This window comes from Humulus lupulus, chromosome 3, assembly GCF_963169125.1.
Source record: "Humulus lupulus chromosome 3, drHumLupu1.1, whole genome shotgun sequence".
Taxonomy (NCBI): domain Eukaryota; kingdom Viridiplantae; phylum Streptophyta; class Magnoliopsida; order Rosales; family Cannabaceae; genus Humulus; species Humulus lupulus.
This window is the reverse complement of record NC_084795.1, coordinates 56,516,039-56,526,046: the sequence shown is the minus strand read 5'-3', so window position 1 is coordinate 56,526,046 and position 10,008 is coordinate 56,516,039. Positions and strand designations below refer to the sequence as shown.

At 31.9% G+C, this 10,008-nt stretch overlaps 2 protein-coding genes across 7 annotated transcripts; both read left to right on the top strand.

Moving 5' to 3' along the window:
* The first annotated feature begins 598 nt into the window (after positions 1–598).
* LOC133822719 (uncharacterized) lies at positions 599–9,992 on the top strand. 6 transcript variants are annotated; one of them, XM_062255154.1, is made up of 11 exons: positions 599–696; positions 790–867; positions 2,023–2,111; positions 2,240–2,355; positions 4,757–4,799; positions 5,116–7,822; positions 7,911–8,955; positions 9,027–9,257; positions 9,338–9,430; positions 9,507–9,623; positions 9,708–9,992. In XM_062255154.1, the coding sequence occupies exons 7-11, from the start codon at positions 8,620–8,622 to the stop codon at positions 9,984–9,986; spliced, it is 1,056 nt and encodes a 351-aa protein (XP_062111138.1). In that variant the 5' UTR covers positions 599–696; positions 790–867; positions 2,023–2,111; positions 2,240–2,355; positions 4,757–4,799; positions 5,116–7,822; positions 7,911–8,619; the 3' UTR covers positions 9,987–9,992. The 6 variants fall into 6 exon arrangements, with proteins under 6 accessions (XP_062111138.1, XP_062111136.1, XP_062111135.1 ...); XM_062255152.1 differs by lacking the exon at positions 5,116–7,822 and having other exon boundaries at positions 8,617–8,955; XM_062255151.1 differs by having other exon boundaries at positions 5,116–8,955.
* On the top strand, positions 5,119–5,907 carry LOC133824193 (uncharacterized). The gene has a single exon (XM_062257064.1). The coding sequence runs from the start codon at positions 5,119–5,121 to the stop codon at positions 5,905–5,907; it is 789 nt and encodes a 262-aa protein (XP_062113048.1).
* Positions 9,993–10,008: the final 16 nt, after the last annotated feature.

The window sequence follows — 10,008 nt, the reverse complement described above, 5'->3', positions numbered from 1 at the left end:
ACATAATTTAGTGTATCTCTTTAATAATTTTTTAGAGGACATGGTAGGTCGGTTGTGTGGGAAATGATTCTCATGTGACATGGTAGGTCGGTTGTGTAGAACCGACCTACCATGTCATTATAAAAATACATTATTAAATATACTCTAATTTGTTTATATTATTGAAAATTTAAAATATATAAATTTATTTAAACAATACATATATAAAATTTATTTGGGTACGAAATAAGTATAAAAAATATATAATTATTAATACTACATATATTATAATTTTTTAAATATAAATAAATTAATAAATTATTTATAATTAAAAATATTTATTTCATTTTTATAAACAAGAAAATATTTTAATTTAATAATAGTGATAATTTAAAATAAAAAAATTTATAACATAATTTAGTGTATCTCTTTAATAATTTTTTAAAGGACATGAGAGGTCGGTTGTGTAGTAAATGACTTAATATGTGGCATCCTAAGTCGGTTGTAGAAGAGACTTATGGTGTTACATTGTAAGTCAGTTAATAATAGACCGACTTACCATGTAAAATTTAGGGCATTGAAAATAAAAGCCAATTTTTTTTTAAGTATCCCGCGTCTTCTTCACTGTGTACACCCGGCCATTTCTTTATTTTCTTCTACTTCATTCCGCCAGCGACCCAAAGGAAATTTTTATACGATACAAACTTCATGCGCAGGGTATATACTATTTGTCTTCCAAATCCCCTTATTCTTGATTTTCTTTTCAGAACAGAGAATATCAAATACTTAATATGATGTCCCTTTCTGCAGGATGCGTTAGAGGGGTCCAAACCTTTGATAGCTTTGAGGTTTTTTGACAACCAAAATCGACAAATTGTCTATGCCCCTGTACGTAGTAACATTGTATTATCAGCTTTCTTTGTCAAATAGAAAACATCAAAGCTGAAAGTTGGTTCTGGTTCTATCAGGTCAATCTTATATATATATATATCATATATAAATGGGAGTCATGGGTTGTGTATATATTTATGTTGAATTTGGGAGAAATCTAGATGTTTTTGGTTCTCCAAGGTCAGTTTCAGCTTGCCTGAATTTTTACCCCAAAATTTTCCGGCCCGTTCTTCATCGGCAAAATTTTTATTGGCATTTTCTTGCTATTCTTTAGTTCTTGCATTTTCTTCATCGGCCCGTTCTTGCATTTTCTTTTTCAAGAACCTTTATAATCCTTTAGTTCTTGCTTGCTATTGTTTTATTTCAACTCAACTAATAAGTATATTTTCATTTCGGGTAGAGTTTGGAAATAACGTGGAGTAGAGTAATTGAATAAATCTCAGCTCATAATCTCAGTAGGGAAATTACAAAGTAATTTTCCTTTTGTTTAATAGTTATATATGGTCATAATATATTTGAAATTTGCCTGGATCATATATATAAATATATATAATAAACAAAATGAGCATTCAAATGATTCAGTAAGAACAAGATTCTGACCTTGGCAATAGTCTTTTGGGCAGTCAAGGTGGCAACAGTATCTCTAACCTCTGCATTGCAAATTTAGGAAGAGACTACTGAGTAAGGTTCAATAAATTCAACTTTATCAAACTATAACTATAATTTGGTTTACAACATCTGAAACCATATTACAAACTCAAGAATGAAATTTAGAGCATCAATACTAATCATCCATAGTGAGAGTAGACTTGAAAAAAAGTACCGATTAATAATAAGAATGTAGAGGCTTAAAACTACCAAAAAATAGTACATAGAGCCAAACTCACTGGAATAAAACTTGAGCTTCTTTTCAAACTTGCGATCGGCCTTGGTCGACGAATCTGACCTGCATACCACATAAATTAGTACCCATGAAGCTCATGAATTTATTTATGACTAGTAAAAAGACTGCTTTTTTGGGAATACATATTAATAGAGAAAACCTTTCTTTTTTTCTCTATTAATATTTGTGGCTGTGGCTTAAGACTGATGACTTCTAGTGATGGTGAGTTAGAAGGAGACTTAAGACTGATGACTTTTACTTAAATGCAGCTATACTGAAGGACTCTGATTATAATGAAGTAGATAGAGCTGAGTGCCAATTTTCTACAACTTCAACTGTACTTGACAATGGATCACAGGTATAATGGCAGCTTTTAAACTTTGCCTTTTAGTTTTTTCAAACATGAGATAAGAACATAATATAAAATTTTTGCAACTGATGCTTGTATGATTCTGTGAATGACTTTATGTAATAACTATGATGCAGAGTACTCCCTTTCATCCACCAAAGAACACCATAAATGGTTTCTTCGAATTCATTGAAAGCCTCTGGAATGAACTGTGGAAGGATTTGAAAGATTTCATTACTGGACAAACTTGCAGGTATACATATCTTACTTTGTGTGAATTACTAGAGCTGCAAGTGTCACCTTCTTTTTTAGTCATAAACAAGGTTTTTCCTTTTATCATCATCATATTTTTTCTATTTTGTACAAGCAAGCTGTCAAGCATGATTTTATCTATTTGAGTGCATAAAAAAAGATGATGTATGTATGCATACTTTTGTTATGATCAAATTTATAAAGATCTTTAGTTAGCATTGAACTTGAACTATGCATACATGAAATTGAGCCCTTCTTTGGGAAAGTTGGCGCCAGAGTCTAAAATAGAGGGTGCAATCAGCAGCTGCCATACATATATATGATAATATTATATAAATTATTTACTTTATGTAAAGATGAAGGTATTACTAATTATTATTATTATTATTATTGGAAACCGAAATAGGAGATTTATATATATATAATTTATGAATATTGCAAGTTCTCATAACACATCTTAGCCTGCCATCTTTAGAAAAAGTGATGCAGAACAGAGTATCTATGAAAGACTATGATAACCCAATACCCTTTCAGATCACTGTGCTAAGAATTAAGAATAGTTTTATTTCTCATTTGGTAATGGAAAGTGAATTTGATTACTTAGGGTTTAAGTTTAAGCGGTGCTTTTTTTTTTTTTCTTCTTTTCTTCATTCTGATTTTGCAAAGCACATATGATATATATATCCTCTTACAAATAAAGTTAAGGCTAAAATTTTAAGGTTTGGGCAGGGGGGCAGATGACATTACAGGCAAGTAAAAGTGATCATACAAATTATACAACACAATCTTTGACCACACACAACAAGAGAAAAAACTCTTACATCAGCCAATTAATATTACCAAATTTGATCAAATTAAATAGCAGAACATAACAAATAAGGGAAACTTATATAAGAATGAGATGAGGTAGTGATGAAAGTCAATTCATTGATTCTGAATCTAAATAAATAATAAACTGTTGAAGATATCATTTTTATGTTAAAATTCTCTGTTAGATTATAACTCTTACTGACTTCTCTTCATATGTAGTACATTATCAAGTGAAGTCATCTCATCTTCATAAATAAATAAATAGCTTCACTGCTAAAGATAGTTTATAATAATCCATAATAAAAGAAGACACAGCACGTCCCACAAACCACTTGAACTACAGTACAACATCATCATTCTAGACAACAAACCATTTTTAACAAGAAAACCGAATCTGACACAAATTTTCAATTATAATATTTTTCAGTGCAGAGAAAAATGCAATAACTAAAAAACAAAAATGGAAGGTAATGAATAATTATATGAAATCTTACTGTTGAAGGGATCTCTGAGACATATTTTACAAATATTGCTTGGTGGAACATAGTTGAACTAAGTTGACCAAATCTATAGTTTGTATAGAGAACTATAGCCAACAAAACTAGATCCACAAAAAGAAAACTGGGATTCTGTAACCTAATAGCACAACAAATCTGCTCAACTCAATCAAGTGAAGCATGAACCTAGAAAGGCCCTTTGACCATGCCAACTTATTAATTAGAAAAGGATTCATAAAAGTTTCTACACAGTAGAGATAAGTATAATAATTTAGGTGAAATTGAGATACAACTCATAACATATCAAAGGATCCTTCCAAAAATCCAATAGGTAATCAAAATAAATAAATAAATAAAAAGATTATATTCAAAGAAATCATTTTTTCTAGGCATGTTTCATTGATTGGTCTTCTCCAAGCCTAAGCAACTTTACTTTCAAATTATTCTATGTTTAATTTTCTTTTATCAAGTACATGACAGTACTTGCCCAAGTCCAAATGTGGAGTAATGAAAGAACTCATTGGTGAGTTGAAATTAAAAATTTCAACATCAATATCTTGTTTATGAGCCTCTCAAAGAATAATAAAACTTGTCAAAAAAACATCGCATTTCTTTTAGTCATCCAACGCAGTGAATCATTTTCCTTTTGCATGTTTACACATCGCATATCGACCATAAGAAATTGTCTTTCATACAATCTACATTCAACATCAAATATATCAACAATAGTTTTAACAAAATTAGGAATTAGATACCTTTCTTCTGTTATGATCAATAGATTCATGTACCAACACAACTTTGCAAGTTGTGGCACATCTTCACCTCTCTGTTGCAAAAGTTCCACCAATATCCTTTATCCTTTTTGTTTCATTTCAAATATAGGTATAGTATAGTATATAACCTAGTCTATGCATGGTATATTTTAGTATATAAAAAATTTATAGTATACATATTATTATGTTTCACAATTACAACTTTATAATTGTCTTTTGTAGTAATAAGTGGAGAAATTGACTTTCTTTTAATATATAATATATTATATATATAGTCTGACAATGTTTAACTAATGTATCATTAATCATAATGTTCATGCAGGCTCCAGTTAATTATTTTGCTTGATTATTGTTGATTGCAAGAGGTATGTATGTTATCTTATTAGAGGAGTTTGAATATCTTAAATATTCATCCATAGTGAAGTAGGTTTTGAGATTAAAATTGTGTGTTGCGGTGATAATGGAAGGTTGAGAACTTGTGTGTTTTAGTGAAGTAGGTTCTGGAAAATTTATTTGTGTGCTGTGGAGATATAAGGAAGAAACTTATTGTGTGTTGTTTGAATTGTTTGATTCACTGTTGATAGATGGTTAGGTCACTATTATAAGGGAAATGTTGTCCAAATTCATCTAGAATTATGTTTTATTTTTTTATAAGGGACACCTCTGTCGAATTTTTTCTAGGAAATGGACAAGAGTTGGATAACAAAGGACAGACTTTCAAAAGAGTATGAAGCGGGAGTTGACAATTTTATTAAGTTAGCCTTAGAAAATACGACGGATCCTTCCAGAGTTCATTGTCCTTGTAGAAAATGTTCAAATTTGAAAAAAATGGATATAATGGAGATAAAGAGTCATCTATACTTTAACGGAATGGACCAAACATATGTCAAGTGGATTTGGCATGGAGAAGAAGATGACTCTAATAATAATGTTCCCAATGAAAGAAAACAATTTGATCAAGTATTTGATGACCCTGTAGAGATGGTGAGAGATGCAGATGAACGTTTTGTTGATAAACCTAAAGAATTTTTGAAATTCTTAGAAGATGCACAGAAACCAATATTCTCGGGGGCACCTTTGTCAAAATTAGTTGTTTTAGTAAAACTATACAACTTGAAAGCTGGTAGTGGTTGGAGTGACACAAGTTTCACAAAGTTATTAACTTTATTAAAAGAAATTTTACCAAAAGACAATGAATTGCCTTCCTCGCTTTATGAAGCGAAAAAAACATTGTGCACATTGGGAATGGAGTATAGCAAGATTCATGCTTGTCCAAATGATTGTGTTCTATATCGAAATCAATATGAGAGTGCAACTGAGTGTCCCGTATGTAAAACATATAGATGGAAAAAAAATAAGAACAACAAAGAATGTAAGAAAGGGATTCCAGCAAAAGTATTGTGGTATTTGCCACCAATACCTAGGTTTATACGTTTGTTTCGAAACCCCGAACATGCTGAAAGTTTGCGATGACATGAGGATGGAAGGATCAAAGATGACAAAATGCGCCATCCAGCTGATTCCCCAGCTTGGAAAGAAGTGGATGAACTATGGCCTCAAATAAGAGAGGATCCTAGAAATCTTCGACTGGGACTTTCTGCTGATGGCATCAATCCATTCAGCAATATGAGCTCATCTTATAGTTGTTGGCCAGTGATTCTATGTATTTACAATCTTCCTCCTTGGTTGTGTATGAAAAGAAGATTCACAATGTTAACTTTGTTGATATCAGGCCCCAAGCAACCTGGAAATGATATAGATATCTATTTATCACCTTTGATAGATGACTTGAAGGCATTGTGGAACGGAATTGATTGTTATGATTCTTTTAAAAAAGAAAATTTTATACTTAGAGGCGTACTCTTATGGACAATCAATGATTTTCCTGCTTATGGTAATTTATCTGGATGTTTTGTGAAAGGATATAAAGGATGTCCAATATGCGGTAAACAAACAAGCGCATAAGATTAGAACACTGTAGGAAGATGTGTTATATGGGTCATAGAAGGTTTCTACCAGAAAAACATTATTACCGGAAACAAAAATTAGCATTTAATGGTGAGCAAGAGTTCCGAGAAGCGCCTACACCAATGACTGGAGAAGCTGTCTACGAAGAGATTCGTTTAATAGAAAATAAATTTGGTAAGCTTGTAGAAAAGGTCAATGAAAGTGTAGAGACAAAGGGGAAAAAGAAAGGCAAATTTAAAACAAACATAAAACGAAAACGCAATAAGAAAGACCAATCAGTGGAAGATCCAAAGAATACTACATGTTGGAAGAAAAATTCAATTTTCTTTGAATTGGAGTATTGGAGATATTTGTTAGTAAGACATAATCTTGACGTCATGCACATTGAGAAAAACATATGTGATAGTTTGATCGGAACCTTACTTAATATTCCTGGTAAAACTAAGGACAGTATCTCTGCTCGCAAGGACCTTGTGTTAATGTCTGAATCGAAAAAAGATTTGGCACCTGAAACAGGTGAAAGAAGAACATATTTTCCTCCTGCTTGTTACACCTTGAAGATGAGAAACGTAAACTTTGTGAAACTTTGGCAAATGTTAAGGTTCCAGATGGGTATTCATCAAATATTCGTAATTTAGTATCTTTGAAAGATTGTAGACTAATCGGTCTTAAATCTCATGATTTCCATGTATTGATACAACAATTACTTCCAATTGCTATTCGAGGATCACTAGACCAACATGTTAGAAATGCTATAATACGAATGTGTTTGTTTTTTAATGCCATATGTTGTAAGGTGGTTGATGTATCTAAGTTGGAGAAGTTCCAAATAGAAATTGCCAAGACCTTGTGCTCATTTGAGCAATACTTTCCTCCATCTTTTTTTTGATATCATGGTTCATTTGGCAGTGCATCTTGTTAGAGAAGTAAAATTATGTGGGCCTGTATGTTTTCGTTGGATGTATCCATTTGAAAGATTGATGAAAGTTTACAAAGGTTATGTTAGAAATCGAAATCGTCCAGAGGGTTGTATAGTTGAGGCTTACATAGCAGAAGAAGCCGTTGAATTTTGTACTGAGTACATTACTGATGCAGAAGCGATTGGTATTCCCAAAAAGACAATGAGTGAAGATGTTACTGGAAGAGGCATCAACAATGGAAGGCTCACCTTGATCAAAAAAGAAGATTGGGATGTTGCTCATCGAAATGTTCTAGAGAATAAAATTGATGTTCAAGCTTACATAGAGTAAGTATTAATATCATGTGAAATGATATTTAAGCAATGATTTATTGTCATAATAACAATATTCTTTATTTTAGAGAACACTTGGAATATCTTCATCATGAGAATCGAAATAAATCAAGAAAGTGGATCCAAGATTACGACCATCAGACTTTTCATCAATGGTTTCGTGATAGGGTAACCTATGCTAATTACTTCATCATAAGTATTCTTAGTTTTAAAAAATTACTATTTTAAAGTCTATAATTTATTTTACATTATGCAGATTCAATCTGAATTGAGTAAGGAGTTTCACAAAGTATCTGAAAACTTAAGATGGATTTCATTAGGTCCAACTACAATGGCAATTAAGCATGATGGATTTGTCATCAATGGTTATAGATTTAGTACAAAAGCTCGTGATGATGTTAGAGTGACACAAAATAGCGGTGTATGTATTGTTGCAAAAACTCTTCAATTTGCTTCAGCTCGTGATAAGAAACCATTTTATGGAGATATGAAATTTTATGGAGTCATTGAAGAAATATGGGAGCTTGATTAACGTGATTTTAGGATGGAAATGTTCAAATGCAATTGGGTAGAAGACAAATATATCATATCAGATGAGTTAGGATGTACTTTAGTGGATCTCAATAAAATAGGACATAAAGAAGAATCATTTATATTAGCAAGTCAAGCAAAACAAGTGTTCTATATTCAAGATCCATCAGATTCAAGATGGTCAATTGTACTTGCATCACAACCAAAATTCATAGGTGGTGATGATGATGGTGATTATGAGATTGGCGAACTTCAAACTTTTGAGAAAGGAATTGGAGATATCAATGAATTTGAGGGAATCGAATCAATAGTTGGACCATATGTTCGACGCGATTGTGATGGAATTTGGATTGAAAGTTTGTATTTAAAATATTCTTATCATTTGTTTATTTTATATACTAATCTTTATACTTGTTTTTTTCCTGAATAAGATCATGGACAATCGTGAAGAGCATCCCGAAGAGGAACTTGAAGACAATGCAGACGAAGGCATTGATGTAGAAGAGGCTGGTACTGAAGATCCAATGACAAATAAGAAGATAAGTAGGCAAACTAAGGGGATAGTGCGATTGGCAAAAATAATTGCTGACAAAATCAAAGGGATAAAGATAAATTTAAGGTTTAACAAGAGAGGGCCATCAATTGGAACTCCGGAGAGAGCGTTACAATGCTATTTGGGGATGCAAGCAAAGTCAATGGTGTCGATTACATATGATAATTGGCATGATGTTCCTGCTGCAACTTTAGAGAATTTTTGGAAAGATGTAAATGTAAGAATGAAGGTAATCTTTTAATGAACTTGTACATTATTTATATTAACTTGTATTGTTTAACTTCGTAGCTAGCTTTTCATCTTAACGAGGGAATGAGAAAGGAAGTGATGAGTTCAGTAGGCATCAAGTGGAGGGCATTCAAAACGTTTTTGACTAGAAGATTTGTAGCACCTTTCATTACCAACCCACATTTATTGGAATATAATCCCACTGCATTAGATGTGCCTCCAAAAAGATATAGCATTCCTGAGGAAGAATGGAAAATATTCGTCACCAAAAGAAAAAGTAAAGAATTTCAAGTAAGTGTACAATACCAAGTTTCAATTTTTTAATTGATATATTAATTCATTTAAAAGTTAAATTATTCCAATTGGATTAGGAATTTAGTAAAAAACAAAAAGAGAGGCGTGCTGCTTTGGAGTATCCTCATCGTTCATCACGACGCAGTTATAAAGAAATAGAATTTGACCTTGTAAGTGAGCTTTTACTACTATTTTTAATTTTGTAATTATTTTATATACAACTAATTGAGTTTTATTTTGTTATAGCAAACTAAATTAGGCACAGATGAGCCAATAGACCGATCTATACTTTGGAAGGAGGCAAGGAAAGATGCATCGGGAAATTATGTAAATGAACGTGACAAGCTTATAGGAGATGCCATAGTATGATGTAAACTATATGAACTTGGATTATTTTTTATCCTTCATTATATTTTATTACTAAATTTATGAAATTAAATATCGCAGGATGACCTTCTAGATCAAAGAAACGAGGGGACACTTGTAGAATTTGGGACAAACGATATATTGACACAAGTGTTAGGGAAAAAGGAGCATCCTGGTAGAGTAAGAGGCCAAAGTCGTAGTGTTACACAAAGAGACTACTTTTTGAAGCCAGCAGGAGGTTTTAGTGGACTTCAACAATATCAATTTCAATTTCAACAACACCAATCGCAAAAATACTTAGATGACTTTAAAAAGTTAGAGCAATCGTTTGAGCAAAGACTACGTAGTCAAGCTGAATAATTTAAAGCAGAACGAAAACGAG

Excerpts from the sequence above, each read along its gene's own strand:
- LOC133822719 (XM_062255152.1), top strand. The coding sequence starts at position 8,620 with ATGGACAATCGTGAAGAGCATCCCGAAGAGGAACTTGAAGACAATGCA. Across the intron at positions 8,956-9,026 it reads ATTTTTGGAAAGATGTAAAT|CTAGCTTTTCATCTTAACGA; the intron begins GTAAGAATGAAG and ends TTAACTTCGTAG. Across the intron at positions 9,258-9,337 it reads GAAAAAGTAAAGAATTTCAA|GAATTTAGTAAAAAACAAAA; the intron begins GTAAGTGTACAA and ends CAATTGGATTAG.
- LOC133824193 (XM_062257064.1), top strand. The coding sequence starts at position 5,119 with ATGGACAAGAGTTGGATAACAAAGGACAGACTTTCAAAAGAGTATGAA.